The 15,704-nt window shown below is 39.0% G+C and overlaps 1 protein-coding gene across 2 annotated transcripts in view; it reads right to left on the bottom strand.

The window, feature by feature from the left end:
* Positions 1 to 9,868: 9,868 nt before the first annotated feature.
* postna (periostin, osteoblast specific factor a) overlaps positions 9,869 to 15,704 on the bottom strand; it is a 44,780-nt gene continuing 38,944 nt past the window's right edge. The window contains exons 20-23 of one of the 2 annotated variants that reach the window (XM_087806955.1): positions 13,751 to 13,795; positions 12,853 to 12,939; positions 12,751 to 12,786; positions 9,869 to 10,208 (exon numbers count right to left, since the gene is read on the bottom strand). In XM_087806955.1, coding sequence (XP_087663081.1) covers positions 10,144 to 10,208; positions 12,751 to 12,786; positions 12,853 to 12,939; positions 13,751 to 13,795 — 233 coding nt within the window. In that variant the 3' untranslated portion in view covers positions 9,869 to 10,143. The remainder of the gene's footprint in view (positions 10,209 to 12,750; positions 12,787 to 12,852; positions 12,940 to 13,750; positions 13,796 to 15,704) is intronic. The other variant, XM_087806956.1, reaches the window with a different exon arrangement.

Genomic DNA, 15,704 nt, shown 5'->3' with positions numbered 1-15,704 from the left:
TCCTTCAACGTGTCCTTCAACATGTCCTTCAACATGTCCTTCAAAGTGTCCTTCAACGTGTCCTTCAATGTGTCTTTCAACATGTCCTTCAACGTATCCTTCAACGTGTCCTTCAACATGTCCTTCAAAGTGTCCTTCAGCATGTCCTTCAACGTGTCCTTCAACGTGTCCTTCAATATGTCCTTCAACGTGTCCTTCAACGTGTCCTTCAACATGTCCTTCAACGTGTCCTTCAACGTGTCCTTCAACATGTCCTTCAACGTGTCCTTCAACGTGTCCTTCAACGTGTCCTTCAACGTGTCCTTCAACATGTCCTTCAACGTGTCCTTCAACGTGTCCTTCAACATGTCCTTCAACGTGTCCTTCAACATGTCCTTTAACATGTCCTTCAACGTGTCCTTCAACATGTCCTTCAACGTGTCCTTCAACATGTCCTTCAACGTGTCCTTCAACGTGTCCTTCAACATGTCCTTCAGCGTGTCCTTCAACGTGTCCTTCAACGTGTCCTTCAACATGTCCTTCAACATGTCCTTCAACGTGTCCTTCAACATGTCCTTCAACATGTCCTTCAACGTGTCCTTCAACGTGTCCTTCAACATGTCCTTCAACGTGTCCTTCAACATGTCCTTAAACGTGTCCTTCAACATGTCCTTCAACGTGTCCTTCAACGTGTCCTTCAACATGTCCTTCAACATGTCCTTCAACGTGTCCTTCAACGTTTCCTTCAACATGTCCTTCAACGTGTCCTTCAACGTGTCCTTCAACATGTCCTTCAACGTGTCCTTCAACGTGTCCTTCAACGTGTCCTTCAATATGTCCTTCAACATGTCCTTCAAAGTGTCCTTCAACGTGTCCTTCAATGTGTCTTTCAACATGTCCTTCAACGTGTCCTTCAACATGTCCTTCAACATGTCCTTCAACGTGTCCTTCAACGTGTCCTTCAACGTGTCCTTCAACATGTCCTTCAACATGTCCTTCAAAGTGTCCTTCAACGTGTCCTTCAATGTGTCTTTCAACATGTCCTTCAACGTGTCCTTCAACATGTCCTTCAACATGTCCTTCAACATGTCCTTCAACATGTCCTTCAACGTGTCCTTCAACATGTCCTTCAACATGTCCTTCAACATGTCCTTCAACGTGTCCTTCAATGTGTCCTTCAACATGTCCTTCAACGTGTCCTTCAACATGTCCTTCAACATGTCCTTCAAAGTGTCCTTCAGCGTGTCCTTCAACGTGTCCTTCAACGTGTCCTTCAACATGTCCTTCAACGTGTCCTTCAACGTGTCCTTCAACGTGTCCTTCAATATGTCCTTCAACATGTCCTTCAAAGTGTCCTTCAACGTGTCCTTCAATGTGTCTTTCAACATGTCCTTCAACGTGTCCTTCAACATGTCCTTCAACATGTCCTTCAACGTGTCCTTCAACGTGTCCTTCAACGTGTCCTTCAACATGTCCTTCAACATGTCCTTCAAAGTGTCCTTCAACGTGTCCTTCAATGTGTCTTTCAACATGTCCTTCAACGTGTCCTTCAACATGTCCTTCAACATGTCCTTCAACATGTCCTTCAACGTGTCCTTCAACATGTCCTTCAACATGTCCTTCAACATGTCCTTCAAAGTGTCCTTCAACGTGTCCTTCAACGTGTCCTTCAATGTGTCCTTCAACATGTCCTTCAACATGTCCTTCAACGTGTCCTTCAACATGTCCTTCAAAGTGTCCTTCAGCGTGTCCTTCAACGTGTCCTTCAACGTGTCCTTCAACGTGTCCTTCAACATGTCCTTCAACATGTCCTTCAACGTGTCCTTCAACATGTCCTTCAACGTGTCCTTCAACATGTCCTTCAACGTGTCCTTCAACGTGTCCTTCAATATGTCCTTCAACGTGTCCTTCAACGTGTCCTTCAACATGTCCTTCAACGTGTCCTTCAACGTGTCCTTCAACATGTCCTTCAACGTGTCCTTCAACGTGTCCTTCAACGTGTCCTTCAACGTGTCCTTCAACATGTCCTTCAACGTGTCCTTCAACATGTCCTTCAACGTGTCCTTCAACATATCCTTCAACGTGTCCTTCAACGTGTCCTTCAACATGTCCTTCAACATGTCCTTCAACGTGTCCTTCAATGTGTCTTTCAACATGTCCTTCAACGTGTCCTTCAACATGTCCTTCAACATGTCCTTCAACGTGTCCTTCAACGTGTCCTTCAACATGTCCTTCAACGTGTCCTTCAACGTGTCCTTCAACGTGTCCTTCAACGTGTCCTTCAACATGTCCTTCAACGTGTCCTTCAACATGTCCTTCAACGTGTCCTTCAACATATCCTTCAACGTGTCCTTCAACGTGTCCTTCAACATGTCCTTCAACATGTCCTTCAACGTGTCCTTCAATGTGTCTTTCAACATGTCCTTCAACGTGTCCTTCAACATGTCCTTCAACATGTCCTTCAACATGTCCTTCAACGTGTCCTTCAACGTGTCCTTCAACATGTCCTTCAACGTGTCCTTCAACATGTCCTTCAAAGTGTCCTTCAGCGTGTCCTTCAACGTGTCCTTCAACGTGTCCTTCAACATGTCCTTCAACATGTCCTTCAACGTGTCCTTCAACATGTCCTTCAACATGTCCTTCAACATGTCCTTCAACGTGTCCTTCAACATGTCCTTCAATGTGTCCTTCAACATGTCCTTAAACGTGTCCTTCAACGTGTCCTTCAACATGTCCTTCAACGTGTCCTTCAACGTGTCCTTCAACGTGTCCTTCAACAAGTCCTTCAACGTGTCCTTCAACATGTCCTTCAACGTGTCCTTCAACGTGTCCTTCAACGTGTCCTTCAATATGTCCTTCAACATGTCCTTCAAAGTGTCCTTCAACGTGTCCTTCAATGTGTCTTTCAACATGTCCTTCAACGTGTCCTTCAACATGTCCTTCAACATGTCCTTCAACGTGTCCTTCAACGTGTCCTTCAACATGTCCTTCAACATGTCCTTCAAAGTGTCCTTCAACGTGTCCTTCAAAGTGTCTTTCAACATGTCCTTCACCGTGTCCTTCAACATGTCCTTCAACATGTCCTTCAACATGTCCTTCAACGTGTCCTTCAACATGTCCTTCAACATGTCCTTCAACATGTCCTTCAAAGTGTCCTTCAACGTGTCCTTCAACGTGTCCTTCAATGTGTCCTTCAACATGTCCTTCAACATGTCCTTCAATGTGTCCTTCAACATGTCCTTCAAAGTGTCCTTCAGCGTGTCCTTCAACGTGTCCTTCAACGTGTCCTTCAACGTGTCCTTCAACATGTCCTTCAACGTGTCCTTCAACGTGTCCTTCAACATGTCCTTCAACGTGTCCTTCAACGTGTCCTTCAACGTGTCCTTCAACGTGTCCTTCAACATGTCCTTCAACATGTCCTTCAACGTGTCCTTCAACGTGTCCTTCAACATGTCCTTCAACGTGTCCTTCAACGTGTCCTTCAACGTGTCCTTCAACGTGTCCTTCAACATGTCCTTCAAAGTGTCCTTCAATGTGTCTTTCAACATGTCCTTCAACGTGTCCTTTAAATTGTCCTTCAACGTGTCCTTCAACGTGTCCTTCAACATGTCCTTCAACATGTCCTTCAACATGTCCTTCAAAGTGTCCTTCAACGTGTCCTTCAATGTGTCCTTCAATGTGTCCTTCAACATGTCCTTCAACATGTCCTTCAACGTGTCCTTCAACATGTCCTTCAACGTGTCCTTCAACATGTCCTTCAACATGTCCTTCAGCGTGTCCTTCAACGTGTCTTTCAACATGTCCTTCAACGTGTCCTTCAACGTGTCCTTCAACATGTCCTTCAACATGTCCTTCAACGTGTCCTTCAAAGTGTCCTTCAACATGTCCTTCAACATGTCCTTCAACGTGTCCTTCAACGTGTCCTTCAACATGTCCTTCAACGTGTCCTTCAACGTGTCCTTCAACATGTCCTTCAACATATCCTTCAAAGTGTCCTTCAACGTGTCCTTCAACGTGTCCTTCAACATGTCCTTCAACGTGTCCTTCAACATGTCCTTCAACATGTCCTTCAACTTGTCCTTCAATGTGTCCTTCAACATGTCCTTCAACATGTCCTTCAACATGTCCTTCAACTTGTCCTTCAATGTGTCCTTCAACATGTCCTTCAACGTGTCCTTCAACGTGTCCTTCAACATGTCCTTCAACATGTCCTTCAACGTGTCCTTCAACATGTCCTTCAACGTGTCCTTCATCGTGTCCTTCAACGTGTCCTTCAACGTGTCCTTCAACATGTCCTTCAACGTGTCCTTCAATGTGTCCTTCAACCTGTCCTTCAACGTGTCCTTCAATGTGTCCTTCAACATGTCCTTCAACGTGTCCTTCAACGTGTCCTTCAACATGTCCCTCAACGTGTCCTTCAACATGTCCTTCAAAGTGTCCTTCAGCGTGTCCTTCAACATGTCCTTAAAAGTGTCCTTCAGTGTGTCCTTCAACATGTCCTTCAAAGTGTCCTTCAGCGTGTCCTTCAACGTGTCCTTCAATGTGTCCTTCAACATGTCCTTCAACGTGTCCTTCAACGTGTCCTTCAACATGTCCTTCAACGTGTCCTTCAACATGTCCTTCAAAGTTTCCTTCAGCGTGTCCTTCAACATGTCCTTAAAAGTGTCCTTCAGCATGTCCTTCAACATGTCCTTCGAAGTGTCCTTCAGCGTGTCCTTCAAGATGTCCTTCAACGTGTCCTTCAACGTGTCCTTCAACATGTCCTTCAGCATGTCCTTCAACGTGTCCTTCAACATGTCCTTCAACGTGTCCTTCAACGTGTCTTTCAACATGTCCTTCAACGTGTCCTTCAACGTGTCCTTCAACGTGTCCTTCAACGTGTCTTTCAACATGTCCTTCAACGTGTCCTTCAACATGTCCTTCAACATGTCCTTCAAAGTGTCCTTCAACGTGTCCTTCAACATGTCCTTCAACGTGTCTTTCAACATGTCCTTCAACGTGTCCTTCAACATGTCCTTCAACATGTCCTTCAACGTGTCCTTCAACGTGTCCTTCAACATGTCCTTCAACGTGTCCTTCAACATGTCCTTCAAAGTGTCCTTCAGCGTGTCCTTCAACGTGTCCTTCAGCGTGTCCTTCAACGTGTCCTTCAATGTGTCCTTCAACATGTCCTTCAACATGTCCTTCAACATGTCCTTCAACATGTCCTTCAACGTGTCCTTCAACGTGTCCTTCAACGTGTCCTTCAACATGTCCTTAAACGTGTCCTTCAACATGTCCTTCAACGTGTCCTTCAACGTGTCCTTCAACATGTCCTTCAACGTGTCCTTCAACGTGTCCTTCAACGTGTCCTTCAACAAGTCCTTCAACGTGTCCTTCAACATTTCCTTCAACGTGTCCTTCAACGTGTCCTTCAACGTGTCCTTCAATATGTCCTTCAACATGTCCTTCAAAGTGTCCTTCAACGTGTCCTTCAATGTGTCTTTCAACATGTCCTTCAACGTGTCCTTCAACATGTCCTTCAACATGTCCTTCAACGTGTCCTTCAACGTGTCCTTCAACATGTCCTTCAACATGTCCTTCAAAGTGTCCTTCAACGTGTCCTTCAATGTGTCTTTCAAAATGTCCTTCAACGTGTCCTTCAACATGTCCTTCAACATGTCCTTCAACATGTCCTTCAACGTGTCCTTCAACATGTCCTTCAACATGTCCTTCAACATGTCCTTCAAAGTGTCCTTCAACGTGTCCTTCAATGTGTCCTTCAACATGTCCTTCAACATGTCCTTCAACGTGTCCTTCAACATGTCCTTCAAAGTGTCCTTCAGCGTGTCCTTCAACGTGTCCTTCAACGTGTCCTTCAACGTGTCCTTCAACATGTCCTTCAACGTGTCCTTCAACGTGTCCTTCAACATGTCCTTCAACGTGTCCTTCAACGTGTCCTTCAACGTGTCCTTCAACGTGTCCTTCAACATGTCCTTCAACATGTCCTTCAACGTGTCCTTCAACGTGTCCTTCAACATGTCCTTCAACGTGTCCTTCAATGTGTCCTTCAACGTGTCCTTCAACATGTCCTTCAACATGTCCTTCAACATGTCCTTCAACATGTCCTTCAAAGTGTCCTTCAATGTGTCTTTCAACATGTCCTTCAACGTGTCCTTTAACATGTCCTTCAACGTGTCCTTCAACGTGTCCTTCAACATGTCCTTCAACATGTCCTTCAACATGTCCTTCAAAGTGTCCTTCAACGTGTCCTTCAATGTGTCCTTCAATGTGTCCTTCAACATGTCCTTCAACATGTCCTTCAACGTGTCCTTCAACATGTCCTTCAACGTGTCCTTCAACATGTCCTTCAACATGTCCTTCAGCGTGTCCTTCAACGTGTCCTTCAACATGTCCTTCAACGTGTCCTTCAACGTGTCCTTCAACATGTCCTTCAACATGTCCTTCAACGTGTCCGTCAAAGTGTCCTTCAACATGTCCTTCAACATGTCCTTCAACGTGTCCTTCAACGTGTCCTTCAACATGTCCTTCAACGTGTCCTTCAACGTGTCCTTCAACATGTCCTTCAACATATCCTTCAAAGTGTCCTTCAACGTGTCCTTCAACATGTCCTTCAACATGTCCTTCAACTTGTCCTTCAATGTGTCCTTCAACATGTCCTTCAACATGTCCTTCAACATGTCCTTCAACTTGTCCTTCAATGTGTCCTTCAACATGTCCTTCAACGTGTCCTTCAACGTGTCCTTCAACATGTCCTTCAACATGTCCTTCAACGTGTCCTTCAACATGTCCTTCAACGTGTCCTTCATCGTGTCCTTCAACGTGTCCTTCAACGTGTCCTTCAACATGTCCTTCAACGTGTCCTTCAACGTGTCCTTCAACATGTCCTTCAACATATCCTTCAATGTGTCCTTCAACCTGTCCTTCAACGTGTCCTTCAATGTGTCCTTCAACATGTCCTTCAACGTGTCCTTCAACGTGTCCTTCAACATGTCCTTCAACGTGTCCTTCAACATGTCCTTCAAAGTGTCCTTCAGCGTGTCCTTCAACATGTCCTTAAAAGTGTCCTTCAGTGTGTCCTTCAACATGTCCTTCAAAGTGTCCTTCAGCGTGTCCTTCAACGTGTCCTTCAATGTGTCCTTCAACATGTCCTTCAACGTGTCCTTCAACGTGTCCTTCAACATGTCCTTCATTGTGTCCTTCAACATGTCCTTCAAAGTGTCCTTCAGCATGTCCTTCAACATGTCCTTAAAAGTGTCCTTCAGCGTGTCCTTCAACATGTCCTTCGAAGTGTCCTTCAGCGAGTCCTTCAAGATGTCCTTCAACGTGTCCTTCAACGTGTCCTTCAACATGTCCTTCAACATGTCCTTCAACGTGTCATTCAACGTGTTCTTCAACATGTCCTTCAACGTGTCCTTCAACGTGTCCTTCAACGTGTACTTCAATGTGTCCTTCAAAGTGTCCTTCAACGTGTCCTTCAACATGTCCTTCAACATGTCCTTCAACATGTCCTTCAACGTGTCCTTCAACGTGTCCTTCAACGTGTCCTTCAACGTGTCCTTCAACATGTCCTTCAACATGTCCTTCAACATGTCCTTCAACATGTCCTTCAACGTGTCCTTCAACATGTCCTTCAACATGAACTTCAAAGTGTCCTTCAACATGAACTTCAAAGTGTCCTTCAACGTGTCCTTCAACATGTCTTCAACATGTCCTTCAAAGTGTCCTTCAACGTGTCCTTCAATGTGTCTTTCAACATGTCCTTCAATGTGTCCTTCAACATGTCCTTCAACATGTCCTTCAACGTGTCCTTCAACGTGTCCTTCAATGTGTCCTTCAACATGTCCTTCAACATGTCCTTCAACGTGTCCTTCAACGTGTCCTTCAACATGTCCTTCAACATGTCCTTCAACGTGTCCTTCAACATGTCCTTCAACGTGTCCTTCAACATGTCCTTCAACATGTCCTTCAACATGTCCTTCAACATGTCCTTCAAAGTGTCCTTCAACGTGTCCTTCAACGTGTCCTTCAACGTGTCCTTCAACATGTCCTTCAACGTGTCCTTCAACATGTCCTTCAACATGTCCTTCAACATGTCCTTCAACGTGTCCTTCAACATGTCCTTCAACATGTCCTTCAACATGTCCTTCAACATGTCCTTCAAAGTGTCCTTCAACGTGTCCTTCAACGTGTCCTTCAACGTGTCCTTCAACATGTCCTTCAACATGTCCTTCAAAGTATCCTTCAACGTGTCCTTCAACGTGTCCTTCAATGTGTCCTTCAACGGTGGAATCTTTGCCAAAGGGTCACGAGCATCGACCTGAAACGCTAAAGCTAACACGGCGTCACTTCTTTTCATTCCTTGTCATCACGCCTCCAGATAATCCTGCACTTCTTGTGAAAACTTCTTTCCCAGGAAAAGTCGACGGATCGATTTCACAGCAAGTCTCGTCTCATCGTCTCCTGCCTCCATGTTCACAGGTTGAAACACTCCAGGAAAACAAGTATTACACAAGTATTATTTCTGGTATTTATTAATAAATTCATATCATTTACTTGTTATTTCCATTAGTCACTGATTTTTTATCTTAAGTCTTTATATTTATAATTATTTAAAACATTTTATTTTCCAGTTAATACATTATCCAAATATTAACTTATTATGATGGGATTATTTTACTTATTATTATTATCATTGTTATTTTGCCATCACTGACCCTGTTTTTCAACCATATAAAATACATTGTTATTAAATATAATATGTTTAGAGTGACAAACAGTCAAGTAAAATGACCTGTGACCATGTCTTTAAAGTTAAACAATTGAAAAAATCTGTCACAATGCTAATTTAGATAATAATGCTAAAAGGCTAACAATGCTAACATGGGAGAAATAGTGATATTTAAAGCATCTAAAAAAAACGATTCTAAATATAAATACTGTTTTTCATTTTTCTCTTAAAGTGGCCATTAAAGAAGTTCTTGTTTTTTGGCTTATTTTTATTAATTAATTTATTTAAGAAAGGCTTTAGCATTAATCTTAGCATCACTAGTTTACTCGATTTGGAGTTATGGATCAATTTAACAAGACAAAATGAATGAAGCTAATAATACTAAGAGGCTAACAATGCTTACATGGGATAAATAGTGATATTAAAAGCATCTTAAAAGATATATATAAAAAAAGTACAGTTATTAATCTTCTTCTGTAGTCGCTAAAAATACGTTTTTTGGGGCTTATTTTGTGTATTTATTTAAAAAAGGCTTTAGCATTAATGTTAGCTTCACTAGTTTAATCGATTTGGAGCTTTGGATCAATCAAAACAGCAGCGATGCTAACTAAGCTAACAATGCTAACATGTGATGAATAGTCATATTTAAAGCATCTAAAAAAAGATTTTAAAATCATTATCGAGATTGATCTTCATCTGTAGTTGTTAAAAATAAGTATTTTTGGGGCTTATTTTTATGTATTTATTTAAGGAAGGCTTTAGCATTAATGTTAGCTTCACTAGTTTAATCGATTTGGAGCTTTGGATCAATCAAAACAGCAGCGATGGTAACTAAGCTAACAATGCTAACATGTGATGAATAGTCATATTTAAAGCATCTAAAAAAAGATTTAAAAAAAGATTGATCTTCATCTGTAGTTGTTAAAAATAAGTATTTTTGGGGCTTATTTTTATGTATTTATTTAAGGAAGGCTTTAGCATTAATGTTAGCGTCACTAGTTTACTAGATTTGGATCAGGGATGCTAACTAAGCTAATAATGCTAAATGGGAGAAATAGTGATATTTAAAGCATCTAAAAAATATTTAAACAACGTTGATGTAACGACAGCTTTATATTGAATTATATATTAAAAGAATAAACATAGAAACACAAGCTCTCGCGATCAGTCAGTTTCTTTATTCCGCAACAACAAAAATATACAAAAACAAATTAGAAACAGAATTTCTTTTGTCTTTTGCTGTCAATGCAATGCACCATGGGAACATTTTAGCGAGCAGTTACAAAAATATCTGTCAGTGGTGAATACATCTCTTCCTCTCATAACTTACACCCGGTTGTTCTGCTCTTGTAAACTCTCGTTGAAATGTCTCCGCCTGTCCTCAGTTCAACAGTTGTCCAGCACTTGACCAGGAGCCGCGGAGACCCAGGCGTCTAGTGGGTCGAGGGCCTCGGCTTGTGGTGACGCCGGACCAGTCGTGCTCGTCTCCTCATGCCCGCTGTGAACATTTGTTTTCATTCAAATCAACCATTTTCAAGCAATTACAGTGAATTTACTTAGTTTGAATACATTTTTCCACGTCTTTAATTCACTTTTATTTATCTACTGTTTCATACAAATTATATATAAAATTCACAATAATATATATAATTTTTTAACAGGTTTGTAAATCTGTTCCAGATGTTTTGTTAATTTGTTTCATGTGTTTGTAAATGTGTTCTGGTATTTGTAAATGTGTCCTTGACATTGACAAAGTGTTTGACATTTTTTTATGAGTTTGTAAATTTGCTCCAGATGTTTGTTAATTTGTTTCATGTGTTTGTAAATGTGTTCTGTTATTTGTAAATGTGTTCTGTTACATAGTTTCAAGTGTTTGACATTTTTTATGAGTTTGTAAATTTGTTCCAGATGTTTTTTTAAATTTGTTTCATGTGTTTGTAAATGTGTTCTGTTATTTGTAAATATGTTCTGTTACATAGTTTCAAGTCTTTGACATTTTTTCTAAGTTTGTAAATTGGTTCCAGATGTTTTGTAACTTTGTTTCAGATGTTTGTAAATTTGTTTCATGTGTTTGTACATGTGTTCTGGTATATATAAACATGTAATGGTATTTGTTAAGAGTGTTCTGGTATTTGTAAACATATTTTGGTATTTGTAAATGTGTTCTGTTACATAGTTTCAAGTGTTTGACATTTTTTTATGTGTTTGTAAATTTGTTCCAGATGTTTGCTAATTTGTTTCATGTGTTTGTAAATGTGTTCTGGTGTTTGTAATTTTTTTCTGTTACATAGTTTCAAGTCTTTGACATGTTTTCTAAGTTTGTAAATTGGTTCCAGATGTTTTGTAACTTTGTTTCAGATGTTTGTTAATTTGTTTCATGTGTTTGTACATGTGTTCTGGTATATATAAACATGTAATGGTATTTGTAAAAGTGTTCTGGTATTAGTAAACATATTCTGGTATTTGTAAATGTGTTCTGTTACATAATTTCAAGTAATTTGTTCCAGATGTTTTGTAAATTTGTTCCAGGTGTTTGTTAATTTGTTTCATGTGTTTGTAAATGTGTTCTGGTATTTGTAAATGTGTTCTGGTATTTGTAAATGTGTTCTGTTACATAGTTTCAAGTGTTTGTAAAAAAAAATTATGAGTTTGTAAATTTGATTCATGTGTTTGTAAATGTTTTCTGGTATTTGTAAATGTGTCCTGTTACATAGTTTCAAGTGTTTTACAATTTTTTATGACTTTTTAAATTTGCTCCAGTTGTTTGTAAATTTGTTCCATGTGTTTGTAAATGTGTTCTGTTATTTGTAAATGTGTCCTGTTAAATAGTTTCAAGTGTTTGACATTTTCTATGAGTTTGTAAATTTGCTCCAGATGTTTGTTAATTTGTTTCATGTGTTTGTAAATGTGTTCTGGTCTTTTTGTTAATGTGTTCTGTTACATAGTTTCAAGTGTTTGACATTTTTTTTATGAGTTTGTGAATTTGTTCCAGATGTTTTGTAAATTTGTTCCAGATGTTTGTTAATTTGTTCCAGATGTTTGTTAATTTGTTTCATGTGTTTGTAAATGTGTTCTGGTATTTGTAAATGTGTTCTGTTACATAGTTACAAGTGTTTGTAATCTTTGTATGAGTTTTTTTTTTATTTGCTCCAGTTGTCTGTAAATTTGTTTCATGTGTTTGTAAATGTGTTCTGTTATTTGTAAATGTGTTCTGTTACATAATTTCAAGTGTTTGAATTTTTTTATGAGTTTGTAAATTTGTTCCAGATGTTTTTTTAATTTGTTTAATGTGTTTGTTAGTGTGTTCTGGTATTTGTAAATGTGTTGTGGTATTTGTAAATGTGTTCTGGTATTTGTAAATGTGTTATGCTGTTTGTAACTGTTTATGTTCCTGTTAAATACTTTCAAGCGTTTTTAACGAGTTTGTAAATGTGTTTCAAATGTTTATTAATTAGTTTCAGATGTTTTAAAATGTGTTTGTGCATTTGTTTTAGGCGTTTGCAAATTTCTTCACGTGTCAACATTTGGAAACACATTTGTTTCCTACATCATCACATAGGATATATATATCTAAATGTATATTTTTAAAATAATAATATACATTTGTATATAAATATATACACATTTATTCTTGCATATTTTGTTTAAGACAGTTTTAAGATACAACTGATATATTTAATGTTAATAAAATCATATTTAATGATAATAATATCATATTTAATGATATAGTAATAACATATTTACTGGCTCAACAAATAAATGTTTGAGTGAAACTTCGGTGGACGATGATGTTTGCTGATGATATAGTCATTTATTTATGTCATTGAGAGAGAGGCAGGTTAAAGATGCAGTTTTTTTCAATTGTTTGATGGTTTTAAAATGTTAATAAAGATGTAGATGACATGTTTCTTGATAAAAAAAATAAGTAGTAGTTTTAAATTCATATTTAATGTGTTTCTTAATCACAAACTACAGTATTTTTCTCAGTGGTATTTATACATATTTGAGTTTAAATGAATCTAATCTAATCTAATGTGTACCTGGAGCTTTCCTGGCAGCAGCAAACTTGCCTCCATCTGTGAAAGAAAGAGAGTCAACGATGTTCAAGTCTCTTCAGCTCGGTTGTCATGACGACGCATCACCTTTGATGAGTTGGGTGATTCGTTCTGACTCCTCATCGATCAGTCTCGGGTTCCCGTGGATGGTGGTGATCTTGGAGAAGTCTGGGACTGAATCAAAAACATGTGTCAGACGCGACAGATCTGCAGCTTTTCCTCACGAGCTGGTGTCGAAATAAACATGTTAACGATAATAAACGTTATATATTCATTGAAATAATCATGTTTGTAGTCAACTCTTGAAATATGAAATTATAAATTGTTATTCATCTATTTTTCTCTATATTCTGCCTTATAATAAATATATTTAAATGAATGTTTTAATGTTTTCTATTTGCATTATAAATATACATTTTTTATTTTTTACTGAAATTAAGAATTTATTTCCCTGAAAAAATCACATGTATTTTCCAATGTTTTCTATTTATGTTAATTAATTAATAATTAATTAATTATATTATTTTAAATGAGAATAGGTACAAAATATATATATATATATATATAAATAATATATATATTTATTTTAAGTTTACAGCAATAGAAATATATTCTGTTTTAAAAGTAATAGAATTCATATATATTTTTTAATTATTATTTTCTATTTTAAATGAGAATTGTTTCCTATAACAATAAAATATATTTTTAATTATATATTAAAAAACAATAATGTCTCTTTCGATTTAAATTAACATTTTAATGCAGTTTATGATCTTTAAATATATGTTTGAAGCAATAAAAGTAGAATAAATATATATGTATTTCAAGTTTACATCAACATGAATATCTTCTGTTTTACAAGTACTGTATGTAGAATTCAGATGTATTTTCTTTGTTTTCTATTTCTATTTATTTTGTATTATTTCTCAGAATCTGGTGTCAAATAAGATGTTGGGAGTCAGAGAGAGAGTCAGAGCAGTCGTACCCCGAATGATATGAGGCTCGTTGACCAGGGAGTCTCTGGTTCCACCTTGGACGGGCAGCGGAGAGCAGTGAGTACTTTAACCAGTGTACGACACACACACACACACACACACACTCACACACACACACACACTTACACACACACCTCCGCCGCCACCGCCAGTGAAGCACACAGGTGTTTATGACAAGATCAGCACAGAGAGTTTCCAGTGAAGACCCTCGGAGACACAAGCCCAGCAAGAAGAGCTCGGGTCACACACACCAGACCTCAGTAGGTCTTCATGAAGGCAGGGATGGAGAGAAGATGGAGACACGTCCAGACAACAGTCATGGTGTGAACTAAAGCTTCTCTTTAACCGCCTCAAAAAAGATCACGGTGTACATTTTAGGACATTGTCAGGTGTCAGACTGAACGACCTCCATTGGATCGAACTTTCTAAGGCTTCAAAATAAAAGTCTAGCATCTGGAAAACAGTAAAAGAACACTTTTATTTTGAATAAAACCGGAAATACACCGATTTGACAGGTTTAACAATAATAATAAATGTTATTTAAAGGCGCCTTTCAAGAAAACCAAAGATCGCTTCACAATAAAATCATATATTACAATAAAAACACACAATACTTACCTTACTTGTATCCAAAGCTAATATATATATTTTGTAGTTTAAATCAGTGACGTCACATGCATTTCCAGATTCCGGTTTAAATAGTTATGTTTTTTCCAGACCCTGATTTTGTTTTGTCTATTATCGTTATCACATCAATTCCTGGTTTCATTCGAAATAAAATGCTTTGTTTATTTTTTTTTTCCAGATGTTATCTGATGGAGTTTTTGTCCGGTGACTTTTATTTTGAAGCCTGAGAAACTTCGATCTGACGGATGTTTTTCTGAAGCTGTTTGTTCTGAGACCTGAAGCCTTCGTTTTGAGACCTGAAGCCTTCGTTTTGAGACCTGAAGCCTTCGTTTTGAGACCTGAAGCCTTCGTTTTGAGACCTGAAGCCTTAGTTTTGAGACCTGAAGCCTTCGTTTTGAGACCTGAAGCCTTACTTTTGAGACCTGAAGCCTTAGTTTTGAGACCTGAAGCCTTACTTTTGAGACCTGAAGCCTTAGTTTTGAGACCTGAAGCCTTCGTTTTGAGACCTGAAGCCTTCGTTTTGAGACCTGAAGCCTTCGTTTTGAGACCTGAAGCCTTCGTTTTGAGACCTGAAGCCTTCGTTTTGAGACCTGAAGCCTTAGTTTTGAGACCTGAAGCCTTCGTTTTGAGACCTGAAGCCTTAGTTTTGAGACCTGAAGCCTTAGTTTTGAGACCTGAAGCCTTAGTTTTGAGACCTGAAGCCTTAGTTTTGAGACCTGAAGCCTTCGTTTTGAGACCTGAAGCCTTAGTTTTGAGACCTGAAGCCTTCGTTTTGAGACCTGAAGCCTTAGTTTTGAGACCTGAAGCCTTCGTTTTGAGACCTGAAGCCTTCGTTTTGAGACCTGAAGCCTTAGTTTTGAGACCTGAAGCCTTCGTTTTGAGACCTGAAGCCTTACTTTTGAGACCTGAAGCCTTAGTTTTGAGACCTGAAGCCTTACTTTTGAGACCTGAAGCCTTAGTTTTGAGACCTGAAGCCTTCGTTTTGAGACCTGAAGCCTTCGTTTTGAGACCTGAAGCCTTCGTTTTGAGACTTGAAGCCTTAGTTTTGAGACCTGAAGCCTTAGTTTTGAGACCTGAAGCCTTAGTTCTGAGACCTGAAGCCTTCGTTTTGAGACCTGAAGCCTTCGTTTTGAGACCTGAAGCCTTCGTTTTGAGACCTGAAGCCTTCGTTTTGAGACCTGAAGCCTTCGTTTTGAGACCTGAAGCCTTCCTTTTGAGACCTGAAGCCTTACTTTTGAGACCTGAAGCCTTAGTTTTGAGACCTGAAGCCTTACTTTTGAGACCTGAAGCCTTAGTTTTGAGACCTGAAGCCTTCGT

Source organism: Callionymus lyra, chromosome 14 (assembly GCF_982586985.1).
Source record: "Callionymus lyra chromosome 14, fCalLyr1.hap1.1, whole genome shotgun sequence".
Taxonomy (NCBI): domain Eukaryota; kingdom Metazoa; phylum Chordata; class Actinopteri; order Syngnathiformes; family Callionymidae; genus Callionymus; species Callionymus lyra.
This window is presented reverse-complemented; position numbering and strand designations above follow the sequence as displayed.